Genomic DNA, 15905 nt, shown 5'->3' with positions numbered 1-15905 from the left:
GCCCAACAGAACCACAAACTGCCTGTAAAGGCCTGGAAGGCCCTTACAAAGAGAGTCCTAAAAAGAAGACGGCTGATGAAACAATTAGCATCAATTCAAGGCTTAAAACAAAACAAAAAACTCCCCCAAAATAATCTACCTCCTCACATTTCAGTTGTTTCAGTGATAACATGTCAAGAATTTTGACCATACATTATGGTCAAATGCAGTATGCAGTATTTATCCACAGGAACCAAATTCTAAATTAATTTTAATGTCACATCTTCCTCTTTGCTTTATTGTAGCTATGTACATTATGGGATCTAGCTCTCAAAACAGCAGCTTTACTTCAATAAAAGAGAGAAAGACAATTCAAAATTGTTATAATCTAACAGCATAAAATTTGCAAAACGCATTTAAAATTATTCTACACAGACGATCAACTAATAATCAGTGGGCCAAATTTAGATATAGTGTAAAGAAGGGCAGTTCTACTGACAGAGTGGAATAATGTTAAAATCTGAAGCAGGTTTTAAACTGGTCGAAATAATGACACAGTTAAATGCAAGCTATAGCAAAAGTAGCATGTTACTATCACCTTCAGTTTTTAAAGTAAAACATTAATTTGTCAAAGGCCAAAATTTCTAATTATGCACAGAAGCTTCCATTCCATTAAGAACAGAAAAAGTCAAGCATTCAAGTCAGTGAATGGCATTGTCAATGTTACATATTCTAAATTGGCTGTCATCGTTCATGTGCAGTACGAAGATCTGTCAGGAATCTTTTGGGTTACGGACAATATCATAACTGCAAGAAAGCTGTCTTCCTCAGAATGCAAAGCCACAAACTACTCCCTTCTTCCACATTCACCATGCAAAATTAATTATGCTAGCATCTGGTAGAAAAGACAGTACGTGATGATGCTCTTGAATGCTGAACAATAATGTATGCGAAGCATAAAGAATTAAGCTGGCAATCGCTTAAAAGTCTTGAATGCTTGCCTCTGGAAGGTGTTTTTTTGCTTTGTGTTTGTTTGGGTTTTTTCTAATGAACAGAATAGTATTTAAAAAAAAAAAACAAAATAAAAATTCCACCATGCGTATATATATGCCTTGCCACTAGAAATCTACCACGGGAGTTAAATAGACAGCAATAGTAGTATGCTATTAATCCACACAAGAACAAACTGCGAGAGCTGACACTACAGTTGTCACAACTACTAAGACTCTACCAGTGAGTTTACATAACTATTTTAATATTTTAATATTACAAATTAATATTTAAATTAATCAACATTTTATTTTAATTACTTTATTTTAATATTAACCAAGTGCTGTTTTCTCCAACCTTTAACTGCCTGAAATTTCAAAGACACGAAAGCATTCAGAAAATCATCAGGTGACACAAAGTTCTCTGGAAAAGTGATCTACAAAGGGAGTACTTGCATACCTATATACCTGATGAGAAAAGTAAGCAGTATTTTCTACAGACACACTTCTTGTCACCTAGATATTTACCTTCAGCCTCACATTATTTACTACACCATAGAGACTACAGTAATTCATAAATACAAGCCACTGTTTTGACACCTAAGCTTGAAGAAACTGACCACACTATAAAAAAATTAGCAGTAACTTTTCCAAGATTTTGGAAATGTTTCATTTAAGCTCCTAATAGTAGTCAGCAACAGGAAATATTTTAAATACTAGATTACTGTCTCCACCCTACATCCCAAAGGGAGTTTTAAGTGGTTCCAGATTCATACAGAAGTACAGATATTGTTCATTGCAAAAGAAACAGGGGTAACAGGACAAAGAAAAGTTATGTCTGTTTAACCCTTTTTAGGTAGGGAAATAAGCACTGGAAGAGGGATCACTTCCTTCCCACTGCTTCAGTAGGAAACAGAAGAGAGGACAAGCTTTGTTTCAAAAACAGAAAAGGCTGACTTTTGATTTACTCAAAGCAGGAGTACTCTCTCTCTCTGGTTACAATGGCAAAAAACCCACTTGTTCCCCCTCTAATAAAACTTGGTCTCCTAAGGCAAGTAAGGCCACTGCTCAGGCTCAGGCACTGCTCAAGTGTGCCCATTGTGCATTCAGCAATTTGCAGCTTAAAGTCTTCCTCAACAAGAAATTTTATTCATATCTTGAACATTTCTTGTCAGATTTTACTTCCATTGATTTCTCCCTCCATTCTTTCAACATACATAATAATGAGTTCAGGTGACAGAGCAGTTCCAAAATTAAAGAATCATAAATCATCTTGAAGACAGTTTTGGGGGTTTTATTATAAACATGACCATCACTTATATTAAGTTTAGTTACACATGAAACAATAGACATGACTGATGTAGTGTACAGAGTGATCCTCTAACACACAAGTATTCACTTTAAGTGCTCTGGGGTTCAATCTACGTGCTTCTAATATATCTTCTAAAAATGTAAGCAAGAACACAGGAAAGACTTCATAAGCCTTCTGTCCAGGTTCTAAGCATGTCCATCATTTGAATTACTGAGTGTAAAAGTGGAAAACTGCAGACTGTAGGAATGATTAAGAGCAGTAATGAGTTTTAAGACAGATCTTCTGAGTTGAATTATGCAGTATTTACCCCCACTCTCATTTTCATGTATAGGTACTCAGCCTACATAATCTACACAGGTATATTCAATATATTGATTAACTGCTATCCAAGTGGAAATGAAACCTTATCCCTCAAAAGTTGCTTAAAAGGCAATAGAGGTAGAACAGAACTATCTTGATCAATCTATGCATATTTTTCCTGAAACTTAACAGCAGTCTTGCTACTCAGAATCTCTGCTGGTTAGCATTAGGAAATGAGAAAGTGAAATGATAGGTTTCTAAACCACTCTGTAAAAGGACGTAGTTAAACACAATAACCTTTTATTGAGAACAGACATTGCAAAGATTTAACAATAGTTAAAAAAAGTCACAGGCTATCAGACAAAGCACAGCGCAGACCTGATCTGAGCTACCAATATGTCAGTCTCCCCGCTCAGCCTGTCAAAGAGCAGCCCACCTCATCTTTATCTCCCCCAAAACTGTTCTGACTGGATGCAATCATTGAGACCAATCAAAACGAAGGAGTCTAAGTGACAGGCTTGACCCCAAGACTTGGACTTCTCTGCAAAAAAGCAAAGGTCTGGAAGTTACAACCTGACAATGGTTTATCCCTTTGGAAAAACTTTACATTCTACAATTAGGACACCTCAGCAAAAAAACGTGAATAACTCCAAAGACAATTAAATATATCAAATTACTAAAATTAGACTGCTTTTTGAAAGAATACATGTCCTTAGAAACTGAGCACAAGCGAACTGAAGAAGTTAGTTTTACTCCCATCAGACCATTTAACATGCTTGTGTAATCCACTTCGGCAGGAAACACTGCTAACCCATTGTTACTACAAGATTTAGCCTCTCTTCATCAACCCAGTCCCATGCTTAAAGGATGGGTAAGCATCATTATACCTTCATTAAACCTTGGCCTCAGAAAACTTGAATGGAAACAAATTGGGCTATATTTTCTCTGAAGTAACATGAACAATGCAGTAGAAATAAATACTTAGTTATTTTATCATAGAATCATACAATGGTTTAGGTTGGAAGGGACCTTAAAGATCATCTAGTTCCAACCCCCCTGCCATGGGCAGGAACACCTCCCACTAAACCAGGTTACTCAATGCCCCATCCAACCTGGTCTTGAACGCTTCCAGCCACGGGGCATACACAGCTTCCCTGGGCAACCTGTGCCAGTGCCTTACTACCCTCAGAGTAAAGAATTTCTTCCTGGTATCTAATCTAAATCTACCCTCCTCCAGTGTGAAGCCATTACCCCTCATCCTATCACTACATGCCCTTGTAAAAAGGCCCGCTCTAGCCTTCTTTTAGGCCCCCTTCAGATACCGGAAGGCTGCTGAAAGATATCCCCGGAGCCTTCTCTTCCCCAGGCTGAACAACCCCAACTCTCTCAGCCTCTCCTCATAGGAGAGGTGCTCCAACCCTCTGATCACCTTCATGGCCCTCCTCTGGACCCACTCCAAGAAGTCTATGTCCTTCTTACATTGTGGGCTCCAGAGATGGACACAATATCCAAGATGGGGGTCTCATGAGAGCAGAGTAGAGGGGCAGAGTCACCTGCCTCGACCTGCTGGCCACACTTTTTTTGATGCAGCCCCGGATACAGTTGGCCTTCTGGGCTGTGAATGCACAGTGCCAGCTCATGTTGAGGTCCTCATCCGCCATCACCCCCAAGTCCTACTCCTCAGAGTTGTTCTCAATCCATTCTCCACCCAGCCTGTATTTGTGCTTGGGATTGCCCCAGCTCACGTGCAAGACCTTGCAATTGGCATGACTGAAGTTCATAAGGTTGGCATGGGCCTATCTCTCAAGTCTGTCCACATCCCTCTGGATGGCATCCCTTCCCTCCAGCAACGGGATTTTAGATTAGTTAGGGTGTACATCACCAGCAGACGGTAACACAGCTCCTGGTAGGTGAATTTAGCCTACTTTTCTAAATGCAGTGGTGATCCACTCTCGAAAGTGTAAATAGAAATGCACTGAATTTCTAGAGGATGGTTTGCCTATGCCTACATCTAAATAGGCAAGTTACAGACGTTTGTTCCTAGAAAGGTTAGTAATTGCCATTATGGAACTTTATCTGAGCTCCTTGTGACCTGTGCATTCAGTATGCATTCAGATTTTTAGGTCCCAGTGAATATTCATCTAACTACATTATATTTATTTTCAAGATATCAGTTTAATTAGACTAAGTACAATTAATCTCACTTCATTAAAAAATGCATCTAGGCATTATATGAAAGCCACAACTTACTCCACTGCATTGCTGTTTTTCCATCTTTAGTAATGTCCCATTGGAATATCGCATTTACTTTCTTTACCAATTCATTTCCCATCTCTTTTACGCGACGACCAATTTCTGCAAACACAAGGTCACTCTGCAGCCCTGCAGTCTTTAAAAAAAGAGAATGAGTATGAAGAATTTAAAATTGAAACTCTATTAAAAATGTACTAAATATGTCTATTAGTTCAAGCACTGTGTCCAGGAAAGTCTCTGCTGTTAAACGCAATTGAGATTTCTTCCACCACAACTAACCACCTCTAGGCAACTGTCAGCATTAAAGTGTACATTCAAGCAGAAAATGTTTCATAAACTCTTCCTTGAGAATTATTTCAAATCTTGCTTTTGCAGTTTTTGTCATTTATCACTACAATTTATGATATGTTTCATAATTAGGGCTCTAAGGGGTTCTAAATTGCCCTTTATTCCCTTTGGAAGATAACCATTGCCACTTTTTCCATGGTGAACGGTGTGTTACTTTTTAGAACACAAAAATGTATTTACCAGTACGTTACTTTAACATGACATGGAAGGTGTTCAAAACATACTGCACTATGAACAGTCAGAACTCCAGTGCAGACACAATGAGTTCATCGTTTAAGAGTGGGATTAGCTACATTTACATTTTCAATTTTTCAAACACGCAATATTTTGCAAACATTTCATTGTCTTTACTTGGCATGTATTTGTACTGCATAAAATGCTAGACTTCAGGAAACTGCTCCAGTGATATTTTTCATCTAACTGGAATGGGAGCAAAGATGCTCTCATAGCTTTAGTTGTTCTGCTACAGGTACAGAATGCACTACTCCTTACCCTGCTATCGTGTCACCTCTTTGGTTATGCCTAACATTTTCCATTGCATAACAGATTTCCCAATGACATTTAAATTTGCCAGTCACTCGCTCAGGCTAGTTTCCCCTGGTGGATGTCTTTCTGTCAACAAACTTCTTCCAAAGCTCAATTTCTCAAAGCAAGCTTAAAGAAAAAAACCTGTTCTGCCCATGTTAAAAAAAAAATCTCTATAATTAGTTTCACTGAAAAGTTCTAATGCTTATATGTTTGAACTTCAAATGCAGACTTGGCAACGGCTCAGAATGTCAGACAACTAAACACAACCAGCAAAAAGAAACAGATTTCGGGAATATAACCCGAACTTTATATGAATATCACTATCTCAGTACTTCATAAACCTCAACGCACTGAAGTTTCACCCTTCGCAGGCACGAATGAATAGGGAATAAACCATATGGTTTATTAAGGCAATGAATGCACTGTGCACCTGTGTCTTTCAGACCCCATTAAGAACCCAGGACCTGCTCAGCACTGCCTGTCAATTCTGTCTTTTGTAGCAAGGTTTAATGCATACATGCATAGGATTTTTAAAAATGTATGTAGTATAAAGTGCATGTCATGTGTTAGGCCTAAGCACATGCACAACCAACCATCACACCCTTCTTTCAAAATGATTCAATGACAAAACTGGTCTTTCCTACAAGTACACTATCTCAACTTCATTTGTTCTGTTCTTCTCATGCCTTCCTGACACTCCTCCCATGTCTCTGAAGAAACTGAGAAAGGCCACACACTTTTACAACTTACACTGAGTTTGATCTTCAACATCTACAATATTAAAAAAAAAAAAAAAAAAATCAAATGCTCATTTTACATGTACAGCCCCAAATTAAAGGGACTAATTCCCATCTTAAGTTACGCCAAATGCTCAAAGCTTGTTGCCCTCATCGGTGCATGCCTCACTTATTTTGTAACATACAGCATGATGCCCATCCTAACAGTTCAATTGGCATCAAGCACTTCAAACTTCATCAGCCAGCCTGTGTATCTTAAAACATCTGTATTTTCTCCTCAAATAGATCCATTAGAACCTCTTTATCTTAAATAACATGTATGTTCCCATCTCTGAACTCATGTACTCACGTAAGTACTGCAAATAAGACTGGCAAGTGATATAAGTATTTTTCTTGTATTTTCCACAAAAAAAAAAAAAAAGCCTAACTAGGTTGCTTTGCAAGTTAACACTTCAACTGATTCCCCCTACCTTCAGAGGCTCCAGAACAGAAGACCTATCCAAGGCTGGTACTATATCCACATAGCCCCCTGCAATAGCAATTTCTCCAGTCTCTTTGACCTGTGGTGGGGGAAAAAATTATATTAAAGAAGTGACATATTCATAAAAAGTCACAACAGAAGCACAACCAAGGAGTCCTCCTTACATTTAAAAATCAGAGATAAAGAAAAGCAGAAAAAAAGTTCCAGAGTGAAAAAACCCACCCCACAAATGCATTGCAGTGTTGAGGCAAGTTAGTATACTATACTTTGCAAACAGCTCTTCAAACAAAGTAAGTATTTGCTTCTTGAGAAATTATACAAAAAATATTTTGCTGGTTTTCTGTTCACAAAATGGTAGAAAAACCGTATTTATCTGAAAATTTACGTCCAGTGTTTTAAGTTACTGTTAACATTACTTCACAAATAGTTCTGAGAAAGACATTTTTCAAAAGTGTTTTTTCTCTTAAGGAGACATGCAGTTGTCAAAAGTTCATCTAGACAGTTTCACTATCTCCAGGTGCCTTACACTGCAACTTGCACTAGAAACAAGCACTGTAAAACCAGAAAGATTATAAGAGTAAAGATGAAAAATACCTGAATTACCTTCTGTTTTCATTTTTTGAAATAATTAAGTTACAGAAGAAAAGGTATTTCATAGAACCATAGAATGGTTTAAGTTGGAAAGGACCTTGAAGATCATAGAGTTCCAACCCCCCTGCCATAGGCCGGGACACCTCCCACTAGACCAGGTTGCCCAAGGCCACATCCAGCCTGGCCTTCAACACCTCCAAGGATGGGGCCTCAACAACCTCTCTGGGCAACCCGTTCCAGTGCCTTACCACGCTCAAAGTAAAAAATTTCTTCCTAATGTTTAATCTAAACCTGCCCTCTTCCAGTTTATAGCCATTCCCCCTCATCCTATCACTACATGCCCTAGTAAAAAGACTTTCCCTAGCTCTCAAGGCCACAATAAGATTTCCCCGGAGCCTTCTCTTCTCCAGGCTGAACAGCCTCAACTCTCTCAGCCTCTCCTCACAGGAGAGGTACTCCAGCCCTCGGATCATCCTCGTGGCTCTCCTCTGGACACACTCCAGCAGATCCATGTCCTTCTTATGTTGGAGACTCCAGAGCTGGATGCAGTACTCCAGGTGGGGTCTCAGGAGAGTGGAGCAGAGGGGCAGAATCACCTCCTTTGAGCTGCTGGCCACACTTCTTTTAATGCAGCCAAGGATACCGCTGGCTGATCGGTTGACTTCATTTGGCATTGTCTCTTTAAGGGGTCTGACAAACCATTCTGACTTATGGCAGCAAACAGAAGGTGGCAAAATGATTCACCAACAATGCATACAGAGTTTTATATGATGAATAGCCAAAGCAGAGGAATATCCAGTATCACAGCCTAGCTTATTGCACAGGTGAAATTCATACAGAAAGACTACATAATAATGATTACACAAATCATGCCTAACAGCTTGTCACCCACTGTCACTGCACTTCAGACAATGCTGAAAATGGATTTAAAGCAGCAGTTATATGTCTACGTTTAGTTTGATTTTACCATAGTTTATTGTAAGTACAAGATGGCTTTACTTAGACTAATCCAATGTGCAATAAGAAACAGAATTCTGCACAATTTGTAACTGTTGAAACAAGGTGGTTTTCTATAATCCTGCTAAACATTGTAATTTCTCTCCACAATAAGTTACTCCACACTTGTGGAAAAAAAACATGTAGCAAAATCCCCCAAAACTTTACATATTGGCAATAACTAAACCAAGCGTAATAGCAAATCCAGCCTCTAAACAAAACAAAACTGTTTACAAATGCCAAAGGGGTTGGAAGCATATAATGAATTCTGTTAGTTTACACTGTATGTACAAACCCTCAAAAGTAAATACCTGAAGTCTAGAAATTCTGTCAGGACTGGGTGGTTGTACTTTTTAAATATAGCTACACAATCTCCAACACAGCAATCTCCAAAGCTCATTTGAAGCACTACGCTGTCTTGTTTACCACTAGTAACCAGAGATGAAGAGTTTGTACATAGTATCCTCAATGTTGTTACCATTCTGAAATTCTAGAGCTGCTAACACTCACGAGGTCTGCAAGGAAAATTTAAGTCCTTTAGTCAATATTTATTCCACCAAGCTGTATTCCTGTGGAAACAGCAATCCTGTGTCCTTATGATGACTCTCGTCATGTGGTTTTGCCTGCACAATCCTCTCTGCATCTGCAACTATCCCTGCTGCTGTACACACTAATAAACAGCTGGCTACATTTTTCTGGAGACAGGGTTGCAAAACTTTGGCTAGCCAAAGCAATGTAAATTTCATCTGTATAAGCCAACACATATTGAAAAATACCAGTGCCAAATCATAGGTTAAGAGAGTGACAGTGTCCTAGGATGCTACAACAGATGCGATGAGAATTTACTTTTTGCCTTTACATAAAGTATTTTACCCTTAGCTTCCAGTAAGTATCCTACCACATGTAGGATACCCAGACAAAATACTAACAGCAATGCCAATGAAAAGAGAATAATGCAAAAACTGAATTTATGAAAGTGCAAACTCAGTTTTATTGTAGTTACTGTGTCCAACTGCTATGAAACTTCCAGTTTTAAGTAAGTTGTTCTGTGTAGATGCAGCTTAAATTTAACTCAATTTAAGCTTAATTTGTAGAAGTTTACCTGCATACCCTAACTCTCAGGAGCTGATTTAAGATACAGAAATGTTAAAAAAAGATGCATACACAAGGTTATGTATAACTGCAGAAGACAAGTACAAACTATGCTGACCTGAGAATGACTGCTTTTTGCTCTTCCACAGTGGGTACAGAAATGCAATACAATGAAAGGAGTTCTCAAATTATTCATTATAAGGAGTGTATTAAGTCCTATGAGTATAATGGTATTTTTATTGGAATCTTAGAGACACCATAAAACAAGCAAGAATATTTCATTCTATTCATTTAATTTCTTTACAAAACCTTCTTCAATGGTGTGCTTGATGAGCCACTTTTTTTGCTTCCCTGCATACCCCCAGTCTTTTAACCAACACATCCTTCTCTAAAGCCCACAATCATGAGTGTGTTCTGACCTTGGTCTGAAAATGGATTCTATTTCCTTCCTTCCACATTTCTGTTTGTAAAGTTTGACCTGGAAACACTGGTTTTGCAAAGCGAACCTAAAAAAAAAAAGTAAAAAAGTTAGGGTGTGAACAGATCTGTCATATGTACACACAATGCTTAAAAGCACAAGCTCTACTGAAATGAGAAAAAGCAAAGAGAAAAATCAGTCAATGAGCAATGTAGAAAGCCTAAATATTTAAGTAAACATACTAGATACAGGCATTAAAATGCATACAGCAATAAGTAATGCAATTGTGGTAGTTAAGACAGGGCAAAAGCCTTTTCCCACCCTAAAGCATTTTTTTTGGTACTAAAACCAGAAAAATCAAGAAAATTAACTTCAAAGAATGATCACACAGACCTTGATCGCCTTGAATCTGTTCACATCATTATTTGCAAACTGCTTCAAAACGTTCCTAGCAGCAAACCCAAAGGAGCATAGTCCATGAAGTATAGGCTTCTTAAATCCTATTTAAAAAAGTAACATTTTAGCATTTGTAACATTAAGAGTTCGCGTATTGCTTCTACAAATATCTACATTTTATTAATAGTATTTTCCTCCAATAATGTTCTTAATCCTTTTTCTTTTTAACCTAATTTATCTCACCGAAAAAGCACCTGTTACCGTTTATTGCTTCCTCTACTCTGAGGCAAAGGAAAGCACTCACTGAGATCTGGCACTCCAACACTGCCTATGCTACGTAAGACTCTTAGTGCCTGCCTGCACAGGTGACGAAAAATAAGGAGGTTGGCTGTTTCAGTATATTTGCATAGGCACACCAGATACACAGTTACATGGAGTATGCACTGCAAGAGTAAGAGGTATTGTAATGATTAACCAGTGGTGATACTAAGATTATGTGATGCTTCCCATTTTTAATCCCTATTCCTGGTTGCCAAAAGTCTCCAAACATAGTGCACGCTTCATGATTAACTTTTCTTTATTTAGAAGTGGAAAAACCCTGAAAAGATTTTAAACATTTTGAACACATCTAACAAAACAGAAAAAAAAAAATACAGTGTTTAGTTTACACTAACACTTTTGGTCAGCTTTCCTCACACTTTTATGCTTTGGAGCAGGACCTGGACCTTGGCAGTGGATAATCTTTGTATTAGTGCTCAATCTTTTTCCAGTCCTGTCAAAGTCTGACAAAATAAACCTTTGGAAACTGACCTGAGATTTGCTAAAGTGCAATCGTTAAGTTTTAAAGATGCTGCTTGTACCAAGTATGTTCTCATCTCTTAACAGGTGGCTCTGACTTGACAGAGCGTGTGAGCAGTAATTGATGACACTTCCAACAGCCCCTGGATTCGAAACAGGTCTCTGCAGCTTTCGCTCTGAAACCAGTTGCTTGGCCTGGAACTCATCTGCCACTCTCAGCTGCCAGAGTATGTTTTTTCCTGAGCTCTAAACAACTCATCATAGCATCTATACAGCATGAAAAGTGGTCCCAAGGGACAACAGCTGGGAGAAAAAAGCAAAAGCAGAAGCAAAACCAAACAAACAAAAAAGAGGAGACAAGAAAGTCTGGCCTGCAGAGGATCAGAAGATGTAGAAGAAGAAATCACCTTCAAGACAGAGACAAAAAAACCACTAGAACTGGGAAAAGATGGAAATTCTGAGACACGGCCCATGGGAAAGACAAGACTAGCAGGAGCAAGGATGAGAAACAGAACTTTTGACTCTTTAGGTTAGGAGAGGAGATGTGATAGAAGGACTGGCTAAAAGGAACATAAGCCTGTTTTCTCGCTGTAAGTATTCCACTCTTATCGTTCTGCCGTTTCCTTCCTGTAGAATATTTGAATGTGCACACTTTTAGTAGCACTCTCTTTTTTGTACACTGTGCACAGAGTATTTCTGAAAGCACAAAGATACCATGCAGTCAATTTTAAAACAGAATACTGGCATTATGGTAAAAATATCAGTATTCAGTATCTCTCATACAAAATGTTACAGTGACATTTAGCTCTTTAAAAGCACAGCTCAATTCACTATACAAGAACCAAAACCCACTACTATTTTCAGAATGCAGAAACAGACAAATACATATAATCCTATTCTCTGCAGTATTTTCTTTATAAAACTAATGCATACTCAAAGAAAAATCCATAAGGCAACCACGTTACTTTATATCTAGACGAAAATGAAAACAAAGTAAATGCTGCTTTCATTTTCTAATATCTCAGAAATACCCACAAGCTACAGGAATAAAGGCACAAGAATATAAACAAGTGTTTTCATGTACTGTATCTCCTCTGAAACATTACCCACAGGAAGGCTTAACAATAATCCTGGAACAACCTGAGCGCATTACGCTGAATGCTTGCTTCCAGTGCACACTGGTGAGAGCCAGCCAAAGAGAACATTTACAGAGATTAAAGACAAGAAGGTGTGTGAATATGCCCAAAGAAAAAACCTTTTGCATAACTAGAAAAAATATTTGCAGAATATGTCTACAGTCATTTAGTTCTCTGTTTGAACCTACATTTAATATAGGTATCCGAGTAGGAGACTGCCACAGTGCCAAAATCCAGTGCGGCTGTCTTCTGTTCAAAGGGACTACATCTTCTACAAAGTTAATTTTGTTTTTCACCGTGTCTAAGTGCCAGTGCTCTTTGTGTGAGCAGGCAGAAGATTTCTACTCCTCTTTTTTTGTAAGGGTTTTATAGGATCATCATCATCATTTTAAACACTGGGGTTTCAATTATAAACATGTACTTTTCTCCCCCAGCATCTTCAAGAGTAATTGAGTGATTCCATCTAAATATTTATCCAAAATTATCAGCTGAACAAACAAACAGAATGGTTTAATGAACCGGGGAAATCTCTTTATGGACGCTGGTATTTGATTACCATTATTTATTACCACAAATTTACATAGAATTATACAAAACAGTGTTAACTAGACAATTAGTACATATTTATGAAAGGAGATGATTTGTGGAATTATATTCAGCGTGATCTGAACAAGGAGGCATAGCTCTGCTCTATTGATCTTGGTAAGAGCCCCATACAATGATACTTACGTACAAAAGAGAAGTCTCCTGAAAACTGTAGATCAATTATTATAGACCTCAAACCAGGACAAGTATTTTCATGCAAAGTTTACAATGATAGCATACATATCCACAAAAACTTCTTAAGTAAATCAAATTGCCGTTTGCCTGGAGTAACCACACCATACCACTAGCAAGGTCTAAAAAGAACTCCAGAAAATACCTTTACAACAGAAATTTAAGAAAACAGACCCTTCTTTAGTTATAACACCTCTGCAACAATCAGTTAACGTAGCCTATGGTCTGATGCTTTGGCATGTAGCATTACACAAATGAACGAGCTACTGTGCCAGCAAGGAGTTTACAGGAAAGAAGTGCTAACAAACTCCCTCTCTCCTGCTCCTGAGATTTATTAGGGTTGAGAAGACTACACAGAAGCACCAAAAAATCCATAGACCAACATAGCCTCAAAATTATTTAGATGGAAAAAATTATCTATCGAAGAATGTATGGAATTCCTTCTGAAGCTTTTGCTAGTTAATTATTTCTGCATATGAAACAGAGATTGTAAAGACGGCAAAGAGGTAACAAATAAGTTCTAAAAGGAAAACAGGGTAGGAGGCAGGTTTCCATTGTAGGCAGAGCCCAAGCATCATTCTACATTCCAAGCTACAAGAAGCACTCCTTTAAAGTGAAGTGTCACACAGAACTTTGGAGACATCTAATGGTGACTCTAAGAACAGATATTAAAAAAAGCACCGTTTTTTCCATCTTGTTAAAGACATACAGTCTAAGTGAAAAAAAAGAGATTAAAAATACATTTCCATCATCCATTGTCCAAATACTAATACAATGGTATCCCTCAGCTCACCTCCAAGAGCAGCAAAACTTGGATCAACATGTAAAGGATTCCAGTCTCCACTCAGCCGATATAACGCAGCCTGTAGAAACAGAGAAAGAAAAATGTGAGGCTAGCTGTGCTTGGCAGAAACGGGAAGGAGTCGCTCAAAAATTTATGACAGATTAACAAACATCACAATCTATTTTACTAGTCTTTAGATAACATACTCTGCAACAAAACAGGTAAAATAGAAATTAAATGTTACTGTGCAGACAAACTGCCAAAGCACCAGGGAAATGTGCCAAGAACTGTGTGTGGTCTTGGTACATAAGAAACTAATACCACTGCTTAATCAGAGGAAAAAACAACCTACTCTGCTGACATACAGATCCAGCTTCATTAAAATTTGGCAACAGTGAAGTAATATACTTTCCAGAATTTGTCCACAGGTTCTTTAGTTTGAAGTATAATTTTAAAGAGTCTTCTCCCATGACAGATAAATACACAATTAAAAAAAAAAAAAAATTACATATGAAAACTTTGGGGTTTTTTAAACACACGCACTACCGTGCTTTTTCAACATTTGACTCATCTTACAGAGATTACAAATATCCTTATCCTTCCCTTTTAAGAGTAACATAATTGGCTAATCGTGATACACTTTTCTTAGCAGCTTCATGGCTAGCTGGGCCCAATACTAAAAACAAACAAAACCCCAAAGTAAAATACAAAGCTTTCTAGAAGACTTTTGCTTCATGTTAAATATTCTCTCTCACTAACAAAAAGTAGAGAAATACATATTTAATGCATACTAGATATGTAGATACTGTGAATGTGAATAAACCTGAGAAATTATGAAGATGGCTACTGAACTTCAGTTTCCTGTCTCTGTGTGGCCTTAGCATTTTCATTATCAAATCTTGTATTTTCTGTATGTGCACAGTGGCCACCAGTCCATAATACGAGAGGTGTGACAAACCAACCTGTGCATCTTTCTGGACTAAAAACTTATTCCACAGTAATCAGATTCCAGTGAAAGCTTGGAGGAAAGAAGGAACAGATTTCTCAAAGGGAAGGGGAAAAAAAAAAAAAAAAAAAGAATGATTCCCCAAAGGAAGTATTTTCTGGTATGCGTCCAACACCGTTTCTTCTATCAAATCTGAAGCAAAGGACAGTGTAACTAAAGATGTTCTGAACTCATACTATAGTTTTAATCCATAGTCCCTCTGTTTTATTTTTAGTTCGTTAATATTCAGGTCCATTTCTTCAAGTATATACAGCTTTCACACTAACTTTTGCCTAAAACATATATTTACTCTAACTTTTTTTTTTTTTTGGTAATTATCTTCTAACTGATCCTATAAATTCTTAGGAAAATAGTAAAGACTGGAAATTTCATACTAATGTAAGACTACAGTTCAGATGGGTCTGAATTTGACCTTCCAAAAGGGACAACGGAGAGGGCAGATATTTTCCTGAAGGAACAGATAAAATGAAATTAATCTTATAGCATCACCAAGAAGTAGAAATAGCTAACATATCTCACCTGGTGAGCAGAACAAAGTCAAGATCTCCTGAAGGCAGTATATCCTCCAGTGCCACGACTTTTCAGCTAGCAATCTACAAGCCAAATCAAGTCCAAAACAACAAGCCAAATGGACTGCCAAGTGATCCTATGCCACAGAAGCGATTCTACAGGGGGCACCCAAGGAGTGTGTGGTGAAATACAGTGCTGGCTGAGGGTGAAACAGGAAAGCAAACTGATATAATGTAAGTATTTCAACTCTACTACACCAGCTGGAGTGAAGTAACAAGTGGGAAAAGACAGCTGGAAAGAGGCTAACAAGTACCATCTATGGCAAGCACCCGCTCCCTTCACTTATTATTCTCTCTTACCTCAATGCCTACACAAATAGGAAAAAACTGGGGATCTAAGAGTGCCACCATACTCCCAATCACACACACAAAAAAAACCACAGCAGCAGGGGTTCAGAGAAGAACATGTACATGC

General features: G+C 38.0%; 1 protein-coding gene across 1 annotated transcript in view; it reads right to left on the bottom strand.

Annotated features, from left to right (window-relative positions):
• Window positions 1-15905, bottom strand: part of HSD17B4 (hydroxysteroid (17-beta) dehydrogenase 4) — a 62794-nt gene that overhangs the window by 7342 nt on the left and 39547 nt on the right. Inside the window, exons 18-22 of the mRNA XM_009893793.1 lie at window positions 13925-13994; window positions 10418-10524; window positions 10026-10112; window positions 6917-7006; window positions 4831-4969 (exon numbers count right to left, since the gene is read on the bottom strand). Coding sequence (XP_009892095.1) covers window positions 4831-4969; window positions 6917-7006; window positions 10026-10112; window positions 10418-10524; window positions 13925-13994 — 493 coding nt within the window. The remainder of the gene's footprint in view (window positions 1-4830; window positions 4970-6916; window positions 7007-10025; window positions 10113-10417; window positions 10525-13924; window positions 13995-15905) is intronic.

This window comes from Charadrius vociferus, unplaced genomic scaffold (assembly GCF_000708025.1).
Source record: "Charadrius vociferus isolate BGI_N301 unplaced genomic scaffold, ASM70802v2 scaffold158, whole genome shotgun sequence".
In the NCBI taxonomy this organism is placed as follows: Eukaryota; Metazoa; Chordata; class Aves; order Charadriiformes; family Charadriidae; genus Charadrius; species Charadrius vociferus.
The sequence above is the reverse complement of the archived record's forward strand: the minus strand, read 5'-3'. Positions and strand labels throughout refer to the sequence as shown.